The following is a 25465-nucleotide window of genomic DNA, read 5'->3' as shown; positions in this document are numbered from 1 at the left end:
TTTTGGCTCTGAGGCATGACAAAGCGCTCCCACAGTAGCGATAAAGATGAGATGAAGGTGACTGTGTGGCCTCTTGTTTGATTAAAACAGCACAGCGAGACAGGTTCACTTTTATCTTGAGGAATATTGGTCCGAGGCAGTTCTGGTTTAGTGAGAGATTGCAGCGGCAGTTGCCTAGAAGTTAGAGATTGAGGCTTGTGATCAAAAGGTCAGTGGTTTTAATCAACAGACCTGCTGGGAAAATGCAAATAGGGAAAATAAATGAGTAATGCTTTTACATCCTTCAACAACTTCCATTAGTGTGTCCTCAAGCAGACCACGAAACTCCAAACTTTTCCAGTGGAGCTGCCAACATGAGAATGAGGGTGTACAACAGCATCTGCCAAAAACATGGCAACTAATAATGCTCAAATCAGTTATTTCTTCGTTAGATTTTTGGGACAATAGAGAAAGAGAACAGTGTCATTTTTTTAACCATGGTCCAGAAAGGAGGTCACAAGAACCGATACTTCAGTACCAAGTTGATGCCAAAATTGAAAACGTGTCGGTACTCGTTTTTCTACAGTACCGCAGGTACCATAGGTGTCGTCAGGGCTCGAGACTATTGGCGTCCCATCATTCTGATAGAAAATGTGTTTGGGACGCAGTAAACTCTATCAAAGCATCTCAGGGATGCACTCTATTGTTTCCCTGATTATGGTACAGGAGACACATCATATTTTTTACCTGATAATGCTTCATTGCAAACAACAAAAAAGCCTGAACACATCATAATGTAAATCAACGACACCTTCCGTGTTGAAATCCGCAGGACGAGAGCTAGTTAACGTTAGCTGTTTGCAGCCGGTAAGCAGCACAGTCCTGCACGGGGCTAACAGCTAACGTTAACTAGCTCTAGTGCTGCGGATTTCAACACGGGAGGTGTCATTGATTTACCTTATGATGTGTTCAGGCTCTATTCAATAAAATGACTATTGGGGAAGGTAAATTCTAACGTTATCATGATGTGTTCTAATGTAATCTTGTAAAATGTAGTTTTTGACGAGAAACTTGAATAAATCAAGTTGTTTGAAGGAGATGTTTTCGCAGCATATAAAATAGATAATAGAGAGGGAATTATGACCTGTTTAACTTCATAACGAAAAACCAGTATGCCAGAGTGTATGTTGAAGTACATGGGATTTATTGTTTTACTTTTGTTTTTTACTGTGGTATTGAATTTGTATCGAGAATCATGGAATTTCACTGGTATCGACTACTAAATATTTTGTATCTTGACATCCCTAGTCCAGACCAAACAAACCGAGCTCCAGCTGTGGAAGCATTATTTATTTAGGCCACAATTACCAAGCAAAACACATATCAGAACACTGTTCATATGTCATAAATTCACAGCTGTCTGCAGTAATGCCTCGGCCACAGTAGCCCTATGTGTTGTTATCACAGACATCCATATTGTGTGTAATCGCATTGTCTGCCAAACTGCATTGGTAGCACTTTGTCCACTGAAATGTATTGTATTCTTCTCTGAGTGACATTATCGGGACTCCAGCTTCCTATTTTTGTCTCACTGACCAAGGACTTGGCCTACGCAGCAGAGCAGTGGGTGGCTCATTAACATTAAAAGGCCAGCCTTGCTTTGGAGATGAGAGCCTTTTTTTAGGCTACTCCATGTCACTGGTAAATAATGAGACTTTTGTAATGTAAGCCCCATGGGCAAAGTGGATAAGTAAACCTTATTCATGTGCTTGGTTTCCTCAGAAGGTTGAGTCTCAAGTTAACACAACTCAAACTGACATAAACAGATAAGGTTAGAGTCCACTTGAGAAACACTATGGAGACTCAAAATATTTTTACTGAACATCTCACTACAGTATCTGATTTTGGCAGCAAAGCTGTCGCTCCAGGAATTCACAATTTTTGCTAAAACAACAAATTAACAGAAATTCAAACATCCCTAACAATTTACCAATTCAACAAAAGGGAGCTGCTTTAATTTATGGGGTATTAACAATGTTCATTTCAGCAGTACAAACACTGACTAAGCGGATAATGAAAAATTACTTTACTTGCCTGAAATAGCATGTTTGATGGTTGCCAAAAGCTTCAAAGCCTATAGGCCTACATTTCCCTTTATACTTTTATTCATGTGCAAAATGGTCCTCAGATTTTTATAAATCAAGACGTGGTTGTGATCTGTATTTTGCAATATCCAAATTCAAGAACACACAGAACAAAGTTTAAAGCAGGTTAAATATTGTTTGCTTGGGAACAACTGAATATGTTGCTTTATATGGGTGAACGGACACAAAACGGCTCTTCTGATTGCTGTTAATTACGATCATTACTTCCTTATTAACATGTCTATCCATAGAGCAAAACATACAAATCATCATGATTTTGTTTTTCCAGTCAGGTACAATTTACTGTTGTATTGTTTTGTACCACTTTTTTTTTTTAGGAGCATCAGTTTCTGTGTTTTTGCTGACCTAGCATGAATAATCAAGTCCTACAAATTACCTTCCTGGCAGTGTACCTTTATTTTCACTGTATTTATTACCTCAGTCCAGCTGACTAAGACACACTAATTGGATTCTAGAGGCAAAATATAAATATACCTTTTCAGGGCTCGACAATAACAGTTGCCAGGTTGCAATTTGCAATTTTGGTTGCCAATTTTGAGAAATTGGCAACCAGTTCTTGGCGTTTGGTTGCCATCAGCCAAAGGCTGTAAAATAGGGACAGCAAACATCAATACGTGCACCCCCCAAAAAATATATATATTTAGAATATTTGTTGCATTAGTGATATTTCAATATTGCTGTTACAGTCAGAACCAGAACCACACAATGCTGCATGTGCGTTTGTGTGTTTACCTGCGTGTGCACAGGCATCTGTTTTAGAGATAATGGCGAAGCAAATTAAGTTGTTTGACTGTCGTGGGAAAAGTTTGACTAACCCGTCAACATCAACTGACAAAGAACCAGAAGAGCCTAAACAAAAAACAAAAAGGAAATTTGTGAAGTCTTGGGGGCCAAAGTATCCCAGCATTGAACTGGATGGAAAATTATACTGCAAAGCGTGTACAACATACACCTCGATAAGTGACACACAAGTTCACTAGCTCAAGGTAGCACATCCTACAGAACCACAAGGCTAGACAACCATGACGTATAACTGCATAGTATCTTAATTACTCAAAATATGAGGTAAAAAAGCAACCATGTTTTCAGTTTCAGCAACCAAAAGCTGATACCTGGTTGCCAACCTAGCGTGGCAACCACTTTTAAAAATGATTGTTGAGCCCTGCTTTTCACCAACAGACGAGGGTATGTGTAAGCATTGTCATGATTATTTATGTTGTCAATAATGTATTCATGAAGTAACTAATGAATCCCCCACCCACCCTCCAACCCCCAGTTCATTACCAAACAGTGGTGACATATTTGGCGGCGGGAAGCACTCTGAATTCAATCCATTTCACGTAACACTTCATCAGAGCTGCTGAAATTAGAGTCGCGGCTACAGCGGCTCCAGTGATACGCAGGATATAAATTACCTCGCTGTATCTTTGTCTTGTTCCACATAATTAAACTGCCAATGCCAGTGTAAAAAGCACCCTTCACAGCATTGTTAAGAAATATGAATAGATTTCTTGTGAATTAAAAACACGTCTGCATATTTACACCATTACAATACTGCGAGCAATTTGTTGTCACCCGTGGTGCAATTAGGGGGAACAAGTTACACACCAGATGGGATTTCACAATGCAAACAACTGACTGTCCATGAGACGCAAATAACGAGATGATGGACTAAGGCACAGTACAAGTACAGGCCCACAACACGATGAGAAATAATGAAAACAAAAACGTAGACTATATTATATAAACGGGCATAATGGCTGTAGCATGAGAATCATTCACATGAGCATAAAGACGGAGACTGCAAGAGGCCACGAGCAGCGCTGGGCTGTGCAGTGATTTTCCCGCAGGTCTGACAGTTGGAACAGACATCCAAACACATCCATTACAAAAGAACAGTGGTGGGAAGAAACTAGGCTATGTGCATTTACTCAAGTACTGTAATTACAGTAAGTACAAGTTTGATATATTTGTACTTTACTTTATACTTCCACTTCACTACATCCCAAAGGGAAATATTGTACTCCACTACATTTACTCAACAGCTTTTCTAGTTGCTAAACATATGAGCAGTTTATAAATTATGATTTAATGTTACAGGTTAAACTAGCAGCATATAAAGTAGTATAAAGATAGCTCCACCTTGACAAGCTGCATCATAAAAATGCTGGATGCACATCATTAATGAATTTAAGTGTCCTGCCATCTCATGGCCAATCCCTCATGGGATCATAAGACACCAATACATCAATATTTACAGGACAACAGAGAACAGCTTCCAGCTGGTCTGGTCACAAATCAATTTAATAGCCTAATAAAGAGCAACAACAATAGTAATCATACACCGCTTACTGATACAGTACAAGCTTTTCTTCCTTAACATGCATTCACTAAATAAACGGTCAATTTGAAGGTCGCTTTTTCAAACTACCATTTCAGACGATGTGACTCATCCATATCCAGCAACTCCCTTTCATCCTATAGATCATTAAACAAAAGATCACAAAGTCTACAGTATAAAGGGCAGAAACAAGCCCTGACTACCTATGGTATCTCCGATACTGTAGACAAACAAGTACCGTCCCATTATCAGAATTTTGCCGTTGATTTGGTACTGAAGTTCGGCTCTCGTGACATCTCTACTACCTCCATGTATTTCCTCCATCTCAAGAACTCGGATAGTGCACTTCCTGACAGAGCCGACAGCGTAGACTCACCTTCAGGTAATTTGTCTGAGAGTCAGCAGCATGCAATTACCTGCCATCTCTCACCATGGGGCCACACTATGGCCTCCACGTCAATCACAAGCCTCAAAGATGTGGAGATGAGAAGACCTTTGACACACAGACACACACATACATCCATACAGTAGATCTTTCTAACACTCTACAGTGTCACTACACACACACACATTTAGTGTATACAGTGCTGTCATGTACTGATGAGTTTCTGGCTAAAGAGGGCTCCATTAGTCACAGGAGGCTGTTCTGCTCTGTTTGGCATTATTCTTCCCGGTTTGCCTCTGACAAGAAGACAGCCAAGAATCATTGACTAAACCAGCTGGAAGAAAACTCACATGAAAAACAGGCATGACGTTAACTTCATCTATAGTGAGTAGTGACGATGCTGTAGGCTAGGAGGAACGGCATATCACACGAAGAACTGTGGGTACAACAATGGGTAGACAGAAAAATAAGCTGTATCTCTCAACAAGTCATGTAGCTGTGTATCCAAGACTTCAAACTCCATCCCAAGATAACTCGACAAGTATTCTACCCTGTATTATAACAGAAATGTATTGCAGTGTATGCACATGTCAGTACAACAATAATACTCTACTTCTAGCAGTTTTCGGGGCCATAAATAATCAGAAAAACTTCATGTGGGAAAAAACGTATAATAGTGGCTCCCTGGAGGTCAGACTTTGCTATCGCAGTCTGTTGTAATATTTTAATGACATGAACAGACAATAAGAATCTGCTGTTTGGTGGTTGAAAATCACAGTGTTCACATATCTTGAGGTCAGAGGTCAAAGGACCCCTTTGAAAATGACCATGCCAGTTTTTCCTCGCCAAAATTTAGCATATCTTTGGAGCGTTACTTAGCGTTGCTCCCAAGCTACATGACTTGGTTGGTACCAATCGATTCCTTAGATTTTCTAGTTTCATATGATACCAGTATCTTCACTCTAGCTTTAAGACTGAGCCCGCTATAACGTCTGAAATAAAGATCGATACTTGATGTCCGTGTATCTATACAATATTGACACGCAAAATATCACAATACTTTGCTGTTTTGATTTTTTATCCCACCCCTAATGTGCATTTATATGTAGAACGTCATCATGCAGAAACCTACATCAGGTCACATGGGAAAAAGTTTTTTAGAAGGGCTTGGGAAAATAGGATTTTGACGCTAAAACATACGTAGTTTGACCAAAATATGAATGTTTGGATTTTAATACATAGGGAACACCACTGAGAAGCTACAGAATGATATAAAAACCTAAAAAAAAAATATTGGACCTGCTCTCTAAAGAAACTTTGAGATGCCTTCAGATGGCTGTAAAGAGATTCACCAGAGAAGGAAAGCAATATAAGATTCAAGAGTTCACAGCCATGGCAGCAGCTCTAAAGCTACTTTGGTACAGCACTGCTAACAAGCTCACAATGACAATGCCAACATGCTGCTGTTTAGAAGGTATAATGTTCATAATTCACCATCTTAGTTTAGTGTATTGGCATGGTAACATTTGCTAATAAAACACTAAACAATCATGTCGTTACATTCTAAAGGTTAACATTTATAAATATTTCTGTTTATAGAATAAAATTAAGTAAATAATCTACTGTGGAAAAGTCCCCACATGGACCTTCAAATCAGCGCTAAAATAAACAGGCATGCAGTGATAAGACGATAAAGCAGGACAGATACTGTGTGGTTCTGTTTCATAGTTAAATCCCTTGATGCAGCTTTTTGAACACACTGAAGCTGTTTCAACTCCTCTTGGCTAAGGCAGCTTCACAAGTTGCACAAGTCAAAGTGAGAAGAGAAGATAAAGGCACATATAATCCTCTCTGTATCACTAAAATGCATGGTGGTTCTAATTTTAGCAGTGCACCTGAGATAGAAAAACCATGGCCGGTTTTTAGCATCTCTTTTCAAAACAACATCAGACTCCTCAGTTTTTGGAGGCTTGTGTTTACTTAACAGACTAAGAACAGATGGAATTTGTCTGGAAACAAAACAACAAGGAGTTTTATCTAAAAAATAGAAACAGATTTTTGCTTTTCAATACTTAATATGTCGCATGGTTAATACTATTAAAAAACATGCAAAGATGAAAATGTATATATTCATTTGTCTTGAGTGAGAAGTTAAGCGGGGTGTCATCGGCAAAATGTAAAAAGAGCACCTACACTGTGATCCTTGATGTATAATTTGGCACGTCATCATACTTAAGTATATAGTTTAATAGCTTAAATATGAAGATTACAGTTTTTCCAGCAGCAACACAATAAACAATCAAACTCAAGGAAAATTGTATGTCTGACTCATGATTACATTTCCTGGAGTTGCTCTTCACTCTGCTTTGCATTTTGACTGCATTTTTTCCAAACCACTCATCTGGTCTGATCTGAATTTCAGGCTTTTATCTTAATTTAGCTAAGCTGATTAGTTGAACAAATGACACACACAAACTTCACGTAAATCTAATAGAACGCTGGCTTTGAGGCAAAGTAGAAATTAACATTTCGTCAATGTTCTTAAGTTATAAAATGAGAGAAATAACAAACTCATCATCCAAACAACATTACAGTTGAGTGCTGGAGGCAGTTTAATGTGGAAGTTGGAAATGTGCACTTGTGGTGTTTCTTTTTAGCATAATCTTGATGTATTGACTTCTTCTCTTTACTGAACTACTGAGCAACAGTCAGGTGACGCTTACAGTTTCACCATGTTGGTGATCATGGTGCAGTATTATTATATTATTTAAACACTTTTTTTAAATCAAGTGTAAATGCTGTTTCTTTGCGATGACGAACGCTGGACTTTCCCCCAGGAGACCACTGTTCGTGTCCTACAATAATGATTTTTACTAAAGCTACCTAAGTAGTTTTGTTGTGTTTTTTGTTCTGTTTTGTTTCAATTTACAACGTTAATCACGTGTTTAAAACTGTTTCTGTAATCTGGGAGAAAATACGTTTCCCACCAAACGTAATTGAGAATGCAGTTTAGTTGTATGGAAATGTAATTTTGTAGGATACAGGGTTGCATTGAAAGGATGTGGTTTCATCTTATTACACTAAGATATTAGATATTAGATTGAGATACAGTACATTCAAACCACACTGGTTGTTGCTGAAGAAACAAAACCCATGACTAATATACTGTAAGCGTGTGTCTAATAGGTTCATTCTACAGGCTTTAGTTTCCTGCCGGATAGAAAATGAAAGGCTATTCCAGGAGATGGATTGGCATATTCAACTGATAACCTTCAAGGATTCGGTCAGCTGACTGAAATGCCAGCAAATAACAGTTCAAATGTCAAATTAATAGAGAGGTTAAAGCCCCAATCTTTGACCACTTAAATGTCTATTCACATGCATGATTAAAAACTTTTGTCTTGCAGATGAGACATGAGCATTTTGTGCATTTCTTAACTGATCGAGGCTGTTTTCCAGCTGCAAACTCACATTTAACCGCATCGGAAAACATTAATACTTTAGATTGAGTTACTGTTATGTATTCATTTATTTGCATTTTATAACGACCTGTCAATCAATTTGAAAGTGGAAGTAGGTCTTAATCTTGTGTATTGATTTTTTTGCGGTGGGGCCACACGTTTGTTTGCATTGTAAGTGCAGAGGGCTCTGACTTGACTTGCAAATGTGATGAGTCATCAGAAGTGTGGAGGTCCATACGTTACAGCCAGCAAGCCGGACAGACGTGACATTTCCAACAGTGGGATGATGGGAAACTACAGGAGCTGTTCTACTGTGCACTAATCACTCATTCCCTCCTTCTCCCCCTCCCTCATCTATCCATCCTCCTCCTCCCTCTCTCTCTCTCTCTCTCTGTCTCTCTCTCTATGACGTCTGTAGTCAGATACCGAGTTCTGGGATAAGATGCAGGCTGAGTGGGAAGAGCTCGCTCGGCGGAACTGGCTGACAGAAAATGAGCAGGCGCAGATTCCCTCCTCTGTCTCTCCACATGAGAAGGTCACTATCATTACAGTTTTACAATCAGCAAGTGCAGCAATTTGTCTTGATGACACTGATGTAGGGATATACAGTACTGACAGCCTCTGTAGAGTAAATTATGCATGCCTGTCTAGAGTTTAACTATAAAATGAGTTACCCAGCATTGGAAAAAAAAGTGATAGAGTATGTTTACTGTAGTTTTGAATAAGATTTTATGTAAAAAAAAAAATACACCTAAATCATACATAACTCCCAAAGTGGGGTTCCAATATAAAAAATGCCTTTTGTCATTGTGTTTGATCTGCAGACTAAGCAGAGAACGCCTTTAGGTTATATAAAAGCTTTTATTTTTGTATTGAGTATTAAATACATTAGGGCTGCTCGATTATGGCAAAAATCATAATCCCGATTATTTTGGTCAATATTGAGATCACGATTATTCAACACAATTACTTACTGAGTTTGGAAACATTACGCATTTAAAAAGAAGATTTTGTAGCCTACATTTTAAAGTTAAATGCATCAATCTGCTGCACTTTGAGAGGAAAATGACGAGGCTAGATCTATGAAGAACTTGGGTAAACATTAAATCATAAACACATTGGCTATATAAATATGAATGGTGGTGACACGGCAAAAAAAGGCACATCCACAAAGCATGGTAAACGAGACGGGGTCCATATTTCAAGACGGGTTCGGGTGGGTTGCCAACATAGCCACACTGAGGACAGTTCGCCCCGATTGACAGTCGTGCCGTGAGCAGGGAGCTCTGTCCCTCCCCGCAGGGAGAGAGGGCACAGCGAGCACTAAGCTAAGCTAAGCTGTAAAGTGTCACCTTCACCCCGGGCCTTTCCAAGCCGAGTTAGAGCCGGTCGCAGCGCACCAGCATGGAGGAAGTACACCCTGCGAAAGCCAGAGAGCGTTCCCTCGAGCGGATCCTCCCATGAAAGCGCACTGCTGTAAAGTAAAGGGGTGCGCTGGATTTATAACACAAGACAGAATGTGGCACAATAATCGTTTTATGTCAATTATCTTTTTTTCATTCACGAAATTTCACGAAATTTGATGAACTACACAGCCCTAATACATTGACACGTCTGATTCGACAGATTATGTCAAAGCATTTATTTGAAAAAGGCAAAATGCTCTATAAAAGCCAAAGTATGTTTGTGAAGTCTTTTGATGTACTTTACTAGAGAAAATAAATGAACATTTGAGGAGTCAAAACTGCTCTTTGTTTTTGTCATATTAACATTAGTGATGTCAGTTAGATTTGGTTTGGTCAGAGCTATGGAATATTAAATCATCCACCTCGGGTGTGCATAATAAACTACAGGTTCTGAACTTGTGTTTGAAATACAAAAAGGTTTAATTATCGGTTATCTTATTGGTATCGGCCATGAGAAGCAGGTAATTATCGGTTATCGGTATTGGCTGACAAAACAATCCATACTGTGTATCCCTACTCGCTGTCATTCAGAGCCCAAAATGTGCAGAGCTGCCTTGTACAGTATTAAACTTTAACTAACTGGTTACTTTTTACTTCCTCCCCAAATTAATACATAAAGAACATTTTAGAATAGGATGTAATATAGCCTATATTCTACCCTATGTAGCATCACCATATATGATAAAAAGTAATGTTTGTGGGTCTCAGAGGACAGAGCATATGGCTAAGCAGTATACATTATCGGCTGACCTTCTTATATACGGAAATCATACGAGATCAGACCTCTGGGCTCTGTGATTGATCCCAGTGCAGAACCAGTTCTTAAAGAAAAAGCTGTTTCAAAGTCATCGCGCTCACAAGCGGTCAACAACACACCAGGGTAATCTCAGTTTGAAAATGCAAAGTTTAACATTTAAAGAGAACAAACGAACTCCGGGGAGCTCAGATGTGAGGTAGAAAAGATCAATTCCTGCTGCTGGTGCTTTGCTTAAATATACAACTGCACAGGACAGTTGCCTTGGTTTGCATTTGAATATGGAAGAGAGAGAAACTGACATTACCCTCTGTCCCTATTTTTTTTGCTGACAGGGTTACTACTTCCACACAGATAATCCTTATAAAGACTTGCCTAACGCATTTGAAGAGGGACAAAAGAAGTCTCGAGAGGGAGACTTGCAAAACGCTGTGCTTTTTCTGGAAGGAGCCGTCTTGCAGGATCCCCAAGATTCAGAGGTGAATTCATGAAGCACACACACACACTTTTCCCTTATTTAACCAGGCATGTTAACCGTGGAGACCTTCATACTTACAGCTGGGGGATGGAGGCACAGTTACAGCACAGCTGCCCAATAAAGCTGCAGTCCTGCAACGGTCAACACGATGGAGCATTTGGGTTTTCAGCACAAACATATGACTAAATCCAACCCCAATTACTCCTCTTCATGTTGAGAGAAGCTAGAGAGGAAGAATGCCTCACTGACCACATGGGTTGTGTGAAGCAGATTTAGTAGGCAGCACCCACAGGCCAGACGCTGATTGCCTGTAGAGGGCAAAGGATTTTTTTTCTCTTGTTAAAAGAGTTGTTTACTGTAGCAAAAATACTCAACTTGTTCATACTCTTGATGAGAATTTCCATTTGCCCAGTGAGCTGAATAATAGCTCATTCCCCAGGTTTTCTCCTTTTTGTATTCTCCCCGTTTCTAAAGAAGTGACCTCTTTGCAGGCTGAAAGAGCAAAGCCTTCATACAAAGTACTTTCGGAATCCCCCGGAATATACAGAAATGTGCCAGTTATTCCGCGGAGAGGATTATCCTGCGGTGTATGGAACTAATACGATTCCAAAATTCCTCCTAGGGCGCTTAGTGGCTTATTGCCCCACTGTGAAGACCTCTGAATCATTCAGAAATAATTTCGACCCTCATTTCAAAGAGTGGAACAAAAAGGCATCTGCAGAGATTAGCCGTAGAACAGGTTATTAAGTGTGCCCTTACAGACACAAATACAGGGGGGTAATCTCATAATCTCACATTTTGGATTTGAGGTTAGTTATATCACTGTCTGCCCTCTTGTGCTGATCAAGAGTACTTTCCATTTGCATGTCCCCGACACTGGCACAAAGATCAACCGCAGAGCCTCTCACACAGTCACATTCAACTTTTACTGAGCAAAAAGTCAACAAACATTTAGATGATTAATCTATTAGTCTATTAATCAGTTTGGGTCATTGTTTTTAGGAAAAAAGTAAAAATTGTCTGATTCCAGCTTCTTAAATTTTAATATTTTGCTATGACAGAAAACTGAATATCTTTGAGTTGTGGACAAAACAAGACATTTGAGGACGTCATCTTGGGCTTTGGGAAACACTGATCGATATTTTCAACATTTTCTGACATTTTATAGACCAGACCACTAATCTATTGAGAAAATAATCAACAGATTAATCGACAATGAAGATAATCGGTAGTTGCGGCCCTAATTTGCTTGTTCCAGCTTCTTCAGTATGAAGATTTGCTGCTTCTTTCTATTTTATATCATTGTAAATTCAATATTTAGGGGTTTTGCACTATTGGTAGGACAAAACAACATATCTGAAGATGTCCCTTTGGGCTGGGAAAGTGTGATTTAAAGTCTTCGATGTGTCATTTTGTCCAACCAACAGTCCAAAACCCCCATATTTTCATTGTAAAAAATGACTCAAACGATAAATCCTTTTATCACTACAGTCGCTGAATGATTTTCTATTGACCGACTGATCATTCAGCTCTAAATAAATGAGGAGTCCTCACCTAAATTATCACTTTTTAAAAGAGATAGCTATGTCAGTAAGTCATCTCTGATAGTTTCATTGAATTATAAATGGCTTTCTATTGCTCGGATGATATCTGAGAGTATCTAAGGACAACCCTCCATCCAAAACACTTTTTATACACAGACAATTTTTAATCCTAATTGCATGCGCCCTTGTTTGACCTCATAAAAGTTTTACATTTGATGGAGTTCTGAATGTTTAAATGTACTGTAGCTCCTCTGTGTTGATGTGCATGAAACACTGGCTTCATTTGCTCTGTGCTGGATCCCACTCATTGAGCCTGACAGTAACTGAGTTATACTTTCAGCCTCTTGGGAATACCAGCTATGGAGTCCAGGTTTCCATCCTGCTGTTTGTTTACTGTGACCTGTATTTTGTGTCCCCGAAGGCTTGGCAAGTGTTGGGAACCACGCAGGCTGAAAATGAGAATGAGCAGGCAGCGATCGTCTCCCTCCAAAGGTAAGGAGAAACAACGGCATCAAATTCACATTTAAAATCAAAAATGTCTCTCAGACTGTCAGCTGTTGTTGCTCGGAGACACCATATGTTTGCACAAGTGGGACTCTGTTGAAATGTTAAAAGATGAAGCCAATCGCCTGAGAGGTTTCAATGAACTTTTTGGCAGGAGTCTATTCAGCAAGAGAATTTAAAATTCAGATGTCATATTTACAGTCCCGAGGACGAGTGGCATCACCATTTTACTTTTACTGTTTTACTTTACCAAGTGGCAAATGGAAGGAAACGTCGTGCAATTTTTATTCCTAAAATAGAGACACCCCACATGGATGGTGATTGCACAGAGCCCGGGTATGAGTCCTCAATGGGAGGTGGCCCACTTTCATTCATAACACTGCTGAAGCCAGAAATTGCACCTATCTGAGAGTGTGAAGTCAAGTGAAAACACAGGAGACAGCCATTCAGGGAAAAAAAAAAGCATGCTTCCTTTTGTTAAAGGGTGACATAGATGGTCCATTCTGTGAAATAAAAATAATACTGAGGAGAAATAAAGAAATAAAAACATTTAATTGCTGTTCTACGTAAATGGGAATAATTACTTTTTCAGTTCCTGCAAGAATCTCTCTTAATCCAATAGATTCATACATATTCTGAAACGCTATTCAGATCTCAGATAGTTTTGCATGGTGCACATTTTAGCTTGTTTATTATGTAATAGCTCCATCTGTGAGGGGACTGTTTGGCTACGAAGTGAGATTAGATGTTTAACTGGCATTAGTCCTGTTGTTGCTACACTGGCAACACTTCAGTTGGCAAGCACCATGTTATCCTGCTCTATTCAGATTTGTTTTTACCACTTCATTAAATATTGCCATACAGACAAGAAAACATATTGAAATAAACATTTTTTTAAGGCTAATGTTTATTTTTTTGCGGAGAACTTTTGCTTATTTTATGCCTCACTTTTGATGCTCAAAACATGTGAGCTTTGTCTCCACAGCTCTCGACAACATCTGACACATTTTCTAAAGTGCTGTGGGTAACCGAAGAGACTGACTGATGTGTGGTTATTTTATGTTATTTAATGGGAAGCCAGTTTAATTCTGTACACGAACAAATCTGCCAAATATGAGACTTGTCCCTGGATAATATGGTTGTCTGGTCACTCTGGACTTAAATATGGATTAATTGAATTTATCTTCCTATTTTTAAACCTTATACACATGGGACGCTAAACATTTTGCACAAAACACACATCCTTGAAAGTATACAGTGGATTTGAGTGGCGTTAACCAAAGTTTATGTAATATTCACCTACAGCACATTAGGGTGGGGGACTGAAATAATTTGGTTTGACTGAGATTATGAGGGTTTTAAGGAAGTTGGCGAAACAGCTGTAGCAAATCTGTCTTGAAAATTATCTTGATGAAAGCTAAAGCTTGTTTTGGCCTCTCCGTCGGTTTCTAAACTAATTCAAGTTGTTCATCCAACACAGTGCTGCTCTTCTCCCCTTTTCCAGTTGTCCAAATGATATAACCGGTGACATAACTTTAGCACTCACTACAAACATCATCTCTAGCCCTGGAACAATCACCTAGAACATTTTTTTTCCTAAATGCAAACCTAATGCAAATCATCTAACCCTGCTGCTGAGCTGAGGGCAGCATGCAAACCTGCAGGAGAGGTGCAGCTCATCCATCCTGACCCAGAAATCATTAGCCTCCGCCTGATGTTCCCTTGCTTTGGCTTGTCCCAATTAATGCTTGTCAAGTCTATATTTTCCTTTGAAGTGCACACCTTATACCAACTCTTCTCTCCCACGCCCGGGTCCTGTCTCCATCCAGGTGTTTGGAGCTCCACCCAAACAACCTCCCAGCCCTCATGGCTCTGGCAGTGAGCCTGACCAACACTGGTATGCGAAATGATGCCTCCGAGGCCCTGCTCCGCTGGCTGCGACACAATCCAAAGTACAAGCACCTGCTGAAGGGCAAGACGCACCTGATGGGATCCCCAAACTCCCAACGCAGGCTGTCTACTGCTCCCAACATGACCAGACCGGACAGGTGGAGTATTTAGACTGAATAGGCAGACAGTTCAACAAAGAATAGAGCATTTAGCTGTATCTGTAGGTCTTGTAAACTGAACAAGCAACAGGGTTGGTCAGATTATAAGAATTTTTTTAACCTCTTTATCTGGCACATACCTTACAAAAAAGTATAACTACATTTTCTGCAATCCAGTATCAACACAAACGACTGACATTATAATACCACAACTGAATTGCAACCTTATTTAACAGTTCAGAGTCACCGAGTATCTGACAAACATTTGATTTTGCTGCATGTTGCACACTCAAAAATAAGATCTTTACCAGCCATTTCACATTCTCATTTGTTTTACATAAACTGCTATTACTCTGTCAGGGAGAGCAAAGACATATATCAAGGTCTCTCAACCACAGCTGGTATTGGTGTCATTTCACTGCCGAGACGGCATATGTGGAGGTCCGTGTATCCATCTTGTCAAACCACTCACTGTAGATGGCAAACCGTCTGTGTTATCTTAAGCCAGAAGAAAATTAAGCTGTTAGATATATCAGATTGAAGAGGCTTAATTCTGCTCCCAAGGTAAAGCAGCACTTTATCAAATCATTAATCGTCTAGTAAATGTTAAGAGATACGGGTACATCCCAATTAGTGGTCTCTCCTCTAATCCATGCAATATCATCCTTTTCATTTCTGCTTCTTACTCCATCCCTCACTCTTCACACAGTTTCCCCTCCAACTTTTGCACTTAATCACTGTGATGTCACCCATTGGTTTGTGGACTGCCACCCTCTCGTGTCACATCTGATTGCAAAAAAACAAGATGGCATTAAAATGCCGAACTCGAGGCTTCAAAACGGTGAAAAGTACAACCGAAAGCTGAATAAGGCATTTTAAGGCGACCAAAATCTTAATATTAACTTTCATGAACTGAAAACACACTGTGAAAGGGTTAAAGTTGTAAGAAGAAAACACGGACAACTCCCAATATGGACAACGCCGTGGTAGCGTACTGTCAATCACAAGGTAGCCACGCCCTAAAGCATACCCTGCTTTACTGTCTATTTGACTCTAAATGGGACCATAATTTACTAAATGAACATCATGCTGTATTGAAGAAGACTTGAAACTAGTGATTGAGACCATAAACTCATGTTTACAATGTTTACTGAGGTAATAAATCAAGTGAGAAGTAGGCTCATTTTCTCATAGACTTCTATACTTCTAGACTCAGAAGTTGCCCACTGGGAAAAACCCTATGTGCATACAGTAACTCATGAGCTTAGTGGCCTATAGGTTAAAGCGCTAACTATGAACCGCATATTCCCCAGTTCATGTTTGGCTATGGATCCTTGCTGCCCATTTCTCTCTCCCTTCATTTCCCATCATGGGAATGATGTTCGTTATCCAATAAAAGGTATAAAATGCCCCAAAAAATAATTTTGACTGCTTCACTGCTTGGCCAAAACACCAAACAGACAATGTGAATAACAGTATTTTACCATTCAACACAAAATAAAAACAAAATACAAACATATTTCATTAGCTGTTTATTTAATTAACTAATGAAAAAGAGTAAAAAACTACAAGACTTCCAAACAGTACACTAAACTACTTTATCTGCCAACACAGAGGACATGATTTACATAAACTGAACCACTGAACAAAAACAAAACTTGTCCTTCTTTTACTCAACTCTGTGCATTTTTCTTTGCTCTAATTTTTTTTATTTCTTCCCTCACTTTCTCCTTTACCCTCCTGTCATCTCCCTCTCTCTCTCGTTTTCTTACACTCTGAATAAAAGTTGACATGATGCAGTACAGTGCACATCATAGCTCTGCGATCTTAAGACCGCTCACTCAGCAGCCTTAAGTCACATTAATCCTTAGCTGTGTGTGTGTGTGTCCACAGCTCCCTGCTACCAGAGGTCAAGGAGCTCTTCCTGGAAGCAGTTCAGCACAACTCTGACAGCATCGACCCGGATTTACAGACGGGCCTCGGGGTGCTCTACAACATCAGCGGGGAGTTCAACAAAGCTGTGGCGGCCTTCAATACGGCCCTGTCAGTGCGGCCCGAGGTAGGACACACACACACACACACACGCGCGTGCATGGAAACAGGCAGATTAGACAGAGTGGAGTTGTAGTTGTACAAACACTTGTCAGAGGCAGAGATGCTCTGCAGGCAGAAATAATCTCATTAGTCAATTCGAGCCTCAGTAGGAGGAACCACGGAGAAAAAATAAGTGCAAATGACCTAATTTGTAAACGTAAAAAGGCAAAAAAGTTTACTTCATTTAATCATAATTTGTTCCCTTACAGTATACTGACATACTGAGAAATACAGTATATGGAAATATTTAAATATCTAAATATATGGAGGATTCTCATATACTGTGTATTGTGCAATACATAACAACATATTGGTTTCTTTAAGAATATATTTGACCACAAAAGTGCCATACAGTATGATATTGGCACTAGTGTTGTAGATCACCAGCACTTCAAATATTTTTAAATTTATGCTGCTATTCAGTACATACTGGGGTCTCACTGGCAGCCTGACTGGCTGACTGTAGGCTGTGGTTGGTGAACACATGGATGCATTGGTTTCCTTGCAGACTAGACAACATGTCCGACAGCTGGTTGACTCCAGCTGGCACTCAATTGTGTCAATGATGTAAACTCTGCGCCTTTCATGAAACACTATTTACAGATGATCAGAGGCTCATTCTTATATTCGCAGCCAGCCGATACATTCTACAAAACTAGAAATCAGAGGATGCTGGTTGGTTTGCATATCCTAGCTGGTGGCTGTTGATAGGTTACCACTAGAGATGCTCATTTTGAAAAATGTTCTTAACCAATAACCGACTCTCATTATCCGATTATTAACCGTTAACCGACAAGATTTGTGCCTCGTACCAGCTGCAGGAGCACAACAGATATTCGTTGACGGGAGTCCCCAGTTCACCCGACCAGGAGCGTTAACTGCACGGACATGCAGCCACTTTCCCAGTAAAAGTCTCCACTGCACATTTAATTTAGTTTAATAGGTTGTAAGCTGTGTGTCTGCCCAGCGTAACAATACTAACAATATTTTTTGGCATTTATTATGACAAATCACAAATCACTGTTGAAACTAACCATAATACGATACCATATAGTATTTTTAGTAATTGCACAAAAAATACTTGTAATACTTATTACAATATATGACATACAGCAAACTCACAAAAATATGTTTTTTTATATTTTCCATGGTACATCGTGAATCAGGGTTGTAGTCAAGAACCACTTAATCGAGTCCAAGCCCAAGACTTGGTCCAAGTCAAGTCCAAGTCAAGTCCAGGTCCAAAGGCAGTCGAGACCAAGTCCTGTTCAAGACCATACTAGGCAATAGTGTCTTTCCAATGCTAATATAGTGATTAAGGAGTTAGGATGGACAGAAATAAGATAAGATAAGATATTCCTTCATTAGTCCTGCAATGGGGAAATTTGCAATCTATAAACAATATTGATCTATGTTCTACCATCAAACTAATCAATGAATAGAATTTAGGTTTGAGGACCATTACAGGTTTCTACAGGTATGTTAAGGAAGAGGCGTAGGGGTATATATTTTTCACGTATCATTTTGATAGAATCAGGGTACGTTTTGTACAACTGATCCTGAATCAGCAGTCAGGAACACTTTGACCAGCTCTCAATAGCCGAGCCCGAGACCAAGTCAATTCCGAGTCCAACAAGGCACACGACCAAAACAAGACCAGACCAGACTCGTGACCAAGACTGTGCTCGAATATGACAGCCCTGTTGTGAATGTATTAGCAAATGAATGTTATCAGACCTCAATATATCAAATACTGTATGTTTCTATTAAATACAGGATTCATGATAATCAGTTATAGTTGTAATCCTGGAGGGCCAGCATGCAAGCTTAAAATAATTTACTGAGATATTATGCGTTTTGTTTTACTTTGTAGTAAGAGCACAATAATATTTGCAATAATAATAATATTATGCATAATATGGGCTACCTTCTACGGTTGCTCTGTAGGACACTAAACTGATTTGGCCTCTGAGAAACACATTCACTGCCAAAGATCTGCTGTAAACACACACACACACGCACACAACACTAAGGCGCCCACGTGAAAACCATGATCTGTCACACACCACATGTTCCCATGCAAACACATACAGCAGACATGAAACCCTCAAGCTTGCACATGTCCTTAGAGAGATGGAGCCGCAAATATCGAGGGAGAGCTCATGCAAACAGATGAAACGAAGCACGTCAAACTGTCGCAGCAATATGTGAAGCAAGAAGCTGCCAAATCTGGCCTCATGAACTCTTGACTGGCACACAAGCGCTCTCACAGTAGAGCAAGATCTAGTCCACGCACACACACATTTAAGCGGGAAACTGAACACAGACTTTGACGCCTATTTCATGCACAAGCAACGACAAACTTTTCCCCCCCATCTCTGCATCTCCTTCATGCAAATCAGTCTCTGTCCTCCCAGCACCGTCCCAGGCCGGCAAGAATATTACTCACTGTTAAATCCAACCTCCCACATTTGACTTGGTAATATCTGCTCCCATGCTGGAAAAAATAGCTCTGAACACAAAGGGAGATAATTATATCCCGCTGCTAGGCTTAGCCAGAGATGAAGGGTCCCTATACTGTAGCAGACCATGACCTCTGTATGTGCCTGTCTGCCCACAGGTGGGAAACAACAGCAAGGACACTGTGTGATGTAACTCAGCTCTCCTTAAAATACCCTTGTTAGGTTAATTCATAGCAGGGTGCTGCGTAACGCTCCGAACACATCCTTGTGATTTGTGCAACATAAAATACTGAATTATGTCTCTAACACTGAGTGTTGTGTAGCAGCTCTATTTCACTCACACATTGATGTTAAAGACAATGTCAGCTGCTTGATCTGGTCTCTCAGAGGTGAAAAGCATTTAACTTAGGAGATGATGAATTTTTAACTCAAGCTGACAGAAATTTGCCAATGGGTCTACTAATTAAATACTAAATATTATATATGCAAGAAGCCACATTATCAAGGCTGACACCATCTAAAAACACACATTACAGTGAATTTTACTAACCTCTTGCCCTCCGTCGAAGGACTACTTGTTGTGGAACCGCCTGGGGGCCACACTGGCGAACGGGGACCGGAGTGAGGAGGCGGTGGAGGCTTACACGCGAGCCCTAGAGCTGCAACCGGGGTTCATCAGGTCCCGCTACAACCTGGGCATCAGCTGTATTAACCTGGGGGCACACAGGTGAGTGATCTGGGGCTGTAAGACAGTGGGACAAAGCTCCTACACTTGTTTGATTCAGTGGAGTAGAATTAATGAAGGTAGCACCCATGATAAAAAGACAAAATTGTATTTACAGCTAGAGCCGCAACAATTAAGCACATAATTGTCAACTATTAAATTAATCACCAACTATTTTGATAATCGATTAATTGGTTTGAGTAACTTTTAAGAAAAATTCTCTGATTCCAGCTTCTTGAATGTGAATATTTCTCGCGTGTGACCGGAGCCTCGTCTCCTCTGCCTGCTCGCCTTCACTCAGACAGCGCGCGCGTTCTCGCGTACTCGCTCCACCTCTAGACGTGAACACTCGCTCACTTCACACTGCAGAAGAGTTAGGTTAGCTCTGAGAATATCTAGTGAATGTACAGTGGACGTTTGTGCAGAAATAACTACTGCAGCTCCTCCAGACCAACGGAGGTTTTCCGTGTCTCGTGAAGTGACGGGACTCTGCAGAGAGAAACGTTGTTCTCTCGTTACCGACCGGGTGCCGGTGTCTCCCTGTTCACTCCGGCTGTGGGCGGAGAGAGCAGGGAGACGAGTTTCTCGCTGCGGAGCCCCGCTGCCTCAGCCCAGCACAAAAAAATGTGCACAGATTTACTTCACCCAAAAGAGCAAATGAACTGATTGTAAATGCTGGTGTGACCGGTCGGTAAGAGGATGTCCAATCAGTACAAATAAGTGTAATAACCTGTTTGGGTGTACCATGGGTGTGCAGGGCCTGAACACACACACACACACGCACTATTGGTGCCTTTATATGGGGTCGTGTTTACCGTGTTCACAAGTGGTATTCACAACATCGTAAGTGGAAAGTTTCTGAAAGTGTCGTGGTGTGGGGTGAATTTAACATGGAACCCAAACGCAGAGTAACAGGCAGGAAAGTATTTGAAATAAAAGCGAGCTTTAATAAAACTAAGCTGAATATTCAAACAACAACCAAAATGCAGGGAGGGGAACAAAGTACAAGGAAACCACAAAGTACAAATGAAAACACACCAAAAAAAACAAACTGAGAACAAAACGAAACTACAAACCAGAAGATACGAGAAACACGGGCAGGAGGAACACTAGGACCAGAGTAGGAGGAAACAAGGAACACGGAGGACAAGGTAGACGGGGCTGGGGAGACAAACGAACCGACCAGGACAGAGGGGAACACACAGGCTTAAATACAAGACATGATTACACACAGGTGAAACAAATCAGGGCGGGGCAGACAATCAACAAAAGGCGGGAAAACAAACAAAGGAGGGAAGTAAAACCAGACAAGACACAGGAGGAGTGAACTACAAAATAAAACAGGAAACAGGAATGAGAATATAAAAGAAACCAAAACACAAACCAAAATCACATAAACATAACTAATAAAGACTGGCACAGCCAGAACATGACAGAAAGCTCTGAGTTCACGACTTTGTGACGTGTTTGTTGACGTTGTCAGAAATGGAGGAGGCCATTGAAGTTAATTTTTCAGTACATAATAAGTGAATATATTGTAATTTTAGTCGTATATTGTTTTTCTTCGTATTTTTATAACATGTCTGAGGAAAATGTTAATATATGCCTTTGCATTTCCTACATTGTGTTACCCAATTGCTAGCTTGCTAAATTGTTAGCCTCTGTGGCTTCTAGACGCAGACAGTAACGTTAATATTGTAATTTCTTAGCAGTGGTGTTCTCACGACTTAACCACTTGAACGCCAAGCATATCGTGTACACAACTTGAAACTCACGAGTTTCATTTGAAGGCACCATAAACCAAACTGATTCCTGTTATTGTTGCTTCCCCCAGAGAGGCGGCCAGTAACTTCCTGACTGCCTTGAGCCTTCAGAGGAAAACCCGGAGTCGCCAGCAGTCCCACCAGGTGATGTCTGGAAACATCTGGGCCGCTCTGAGGATAGCTTTATCCATGATGGACCAGCCCGAACTCTTCCAGGCTGCAAATATTGGCGACCTGGACCTTCTCATGCGGGCCTTCAACCTAGACGTTTGAGGAATGGGAGGTAGAGACAATAGCATCTCCCCTTTCACTTCCTCTTCAATTTCTACCCAACAGCCAAAAGCCCAAAGTGCACACATCAGAATGGATTGGATCTGATGTTAGAGACAGCAGTGCGTTTTTTTTTAATGCACGTCAAAATTAACTGCAGTCGTCAAAGTTGTCATATTTTTTCGCCCAAGTACCTTGGAGCAGTTGTGAGGACAGGTTCTTCTCAAGTGCTCGAAGTGACTGCTTTGTGATGGATTTGCACTGCAATTTGTGATTTCCCTGAAGAGCACAAGGACGGGCAAAGATTGTACGAGCAATGCCTTAGAGAACACATCAATTAAAAACTGACTCATCCAGTGGAACAGAGCTGAGCCAGGAGAGACAGGCAGCTTGAGAGTGTCACACAGGAGGAACCCTCACATGCTGTTTGCAGAGAAAAGATGAGTTTTGAGGGAGAAAAGAAAAGGTTTCGTTATCCAATTACTTTCAAAGACTCAAGACTGCCTCGCCCTCCTGAAGGATGGATTTAGTGAGCAAATGATAAAGACTTCACCATACGACCTGGAGCTCCAAATTCTGTTCCTGGCTTGTTTTCATCCTCTTTCAATGGGGAATAATGATACTGCATGAATAAGCATTTTCATAAATGGATTCTTGTTTAAAATTAACATACTTTTTAGAAGTTCTCCCCTTAGTGCTTCAGACAAACGGATAACTTCCTCAACCCAACTGGAATGTGCAAGCCAGGTTGTAAAGCCTTACTCAAATGCATGCGAACAACGATATTTTTATTAATACTATTTTTATGGCAACACAAAAAAAATCAGTAAGCCATTTTCAGACTGGTTTTGATTTCTTTAAAGAACTGCCATCTTCTGAACTTGAAAGCTTTCTGAGGCATTAATTTTTTGTTTTGTTGGGCTCCTAGGCTAGCTTCTCTTTGTTCCCTTTATGCTGACTGGTTGGAGAAATACACACTAAAGCTGGGAAACATTGATCTTCATTAGTGTGGACAACAAAACAAAAGTTGTTACAGGTCTAAAAATATCTCTTTCATCTTCTGGTAAGGCTTTTAGTAGCCCTCACATTTCATGTACGCATCTCATTTTCCCGACTGTATTAATTTCAATACAGTATAATAACATTACAGATGATACATGTTTGGGGTAGTTGAGGTAATTCCTAATGCAGTCATTTGTATCTTTGCGGCGCCTCCGCAGGCAGCGAAGCTCACACATTGAATTAAATCAGTCTGCCTCAGCTATCATGCATGATTTAAATATTTATGTAAGCTTGGGCACATATTTGTTTCATCGGCAAATTTCAACTCACATGAAAAGTTACCGTGCATCCACAAAACACATGATTGTATGGAGCCAGTTGTTATTATTACGTCCGCCAAGGTTCAGTTGGTTTGTCTGTTTGTCAGCAGGATTACAGAAAAACAACTGGCCCGATATTCATGAAACTTGGTGGAAGGGTGTAGCATGGGCCAAGGAAGAACCCATTAAAATTTGGAGCGGATCCGAATCACAGGGCGGATACACACATTAATTTTGGAAGCAGCCTTGGCGGATGTCTGCGCTCTCGAGTGCCCTTCTAGTTCCAGATAATTCCTTCTTTTAAACATGCTTTTTTTGGCTTCTCTAGCGTCACTGTTTGCTAGTTTGAAAGTCACTCTGTCAGGTGAACATCACGCTCCTCGCCGTGCAAGCAAGTGATAGATAATCTGCTGTTCTGTATAGCTCAGCACTTTGGTGTTTAACAGGTGTGTCCACGGTCTGGGTGTGCTGTAGAGAGAAGGTTTTTATTCTCAGATCCTATGCAAAATGTCATGTTTTATGTTGCCACGTCGTATTGTCAGTTTGTCCCCGTCTGCCTCGGTGGACCAAAAGGAAGTGGCGATTCTGTGCTTTGAAAGGACGCTATCAGGGGGAACCAGAGACCAGCATGAGGGCCATTCATCTTCCAAACTGTACAGCTTTGATGTCATGGTCTGTATGAGAAGAAGTGTTTCATTAGGAGGCTGGGAGAGAACAAAAACAAGTGTTCTTTTTCAAGAGAGAAACACGGTCGATACAGAAACAGCATCCACCTAAAGTGTAGCCTTCATGTTTTATAACCCTGTGTTGTAGCGATATGACCTTGCACCTGCTGAAGTCACTGACGTACATCAAGCGTTGCTGTCAGATATATGTGTTCACCTTAGATGCACAATCAGAAGTGCACAACAAGCAAACTGCAAATGTTGTCCAACCAATCACATTAATTAGTTATCCACTCGTACATTCAACATTTCAGGCTGAAACAGATGAGTAGCTACTGCTGTCAGATACTTAAAAAAAATGTTGGCAGAGCGTCTCTGTGGCCAGCCATGATGTTTAATAGATCAAGGAGGCAGAGGAGCCCAGTGAGACGCAGCACATATGTGCATGCCACTAACAATCTGCATCGCAGGGGGGCTGACAGTGGACTGCACAATGGCAAAGGCAATGAGGCCAGAGCAGAAGTGCACGCACACATTTATTCAGAGATTTTATTATGATAAAAGAGTTGGCAGTGTTACTGAAATAATATGGGTGATATCCAGTAGTTCAGCAGTGATATCCTGTTGAATATTTTATTATCATTCTATTACTAAATAAGTTATTTTTCAGCCACGCCAGCAGCATGGCTTTATAGATGGAAATGTTGGTCCACCATCTCTGGTTCAGACTGAAATATCTCAGCAATTGTTTGATGGATTGCCATGAAATTTGGTTCAGACATTCGTGTTCACCAGGGGATGACTCCCTCTGACTTTGGCGGTCCTCTGAGTTTTGCTCTAGCGTCACCATTAGGGAAATGACTAAACAAGGGCTGCCCAACGTGGGAAATTTGGCCCGCCATCAGGTTCAATTTGGCCCGCCAGATATAAGCATTTTTTTTTTTTATTTTATTAAAAGGACCGACTTTACTGTCTTTCGGATATCATGTTAGCTTGTCGGGAAAAGGCTAAATAATGCTCCAAAGTTAGGCTAAATTTTG

At 40.5% G+C, this 25465-nt stretch overlaps 1 protein-coding gene across 1 annotated transcript in view; it reads left to right on the top strand.

Moving 5' to 3' along the window:
- pex5la (peroxisomal biogenesis factor 5-like a) overlaps positions 1 to 25465 on the top strand; it is a 109074-nt gene extending 83609 nt beyond the window's left edge. The window contains exons 10-16 of the mRNA XM_037771316.1: positions 8750 to 8866; positions 10887 to 11030; positions 12995 to 13065; positions 14907 to 15125; positions 17019 to 17184; positions 20251 to 20408; positions 22240 to 25465. Coding sequence (XP_037627244.1) covers positions 8750 to 8866; positions 10887 to 11030; positions 12995 to 13065; positions 14907 to 15125; positions 17019 to 17184; positions 20251 to 20408; positions 22240 to 22441 — 1077 coding nt within the window. The 3' untranslated portion in view covers positions 22442 to 25465. The remainder of the gene's footprint in view (positions 1 to 8749; positions 8867 to 10886; positions 11031 to 12994; positions 13066 to 14906; positions 15126 to 17018; positions 17185 to 20250; positions 20409 to 22239) is intronic.

This window comes from Sebastes umbrosus, chromosome 5, assembly GCF_015220745.1.
Source record: "Sebastes umbrosus isolate fSebUmb1 chromosome 5, fSebUmb1.pri, whole genome shotgun sequence".
In the NCBI taxonomy this organism is placed as follows: Eukaryota; Metazoa; Chordata; class Actinopteri; order Perciformes; family Sebastidae; genus Sebastes; species Sebastes umbrosus.
The sequence above is the reverse complement of the archived record's forward strand: the minus strand, read 5'-3'. Positions and strand labels throughout refer to the sequence as shown.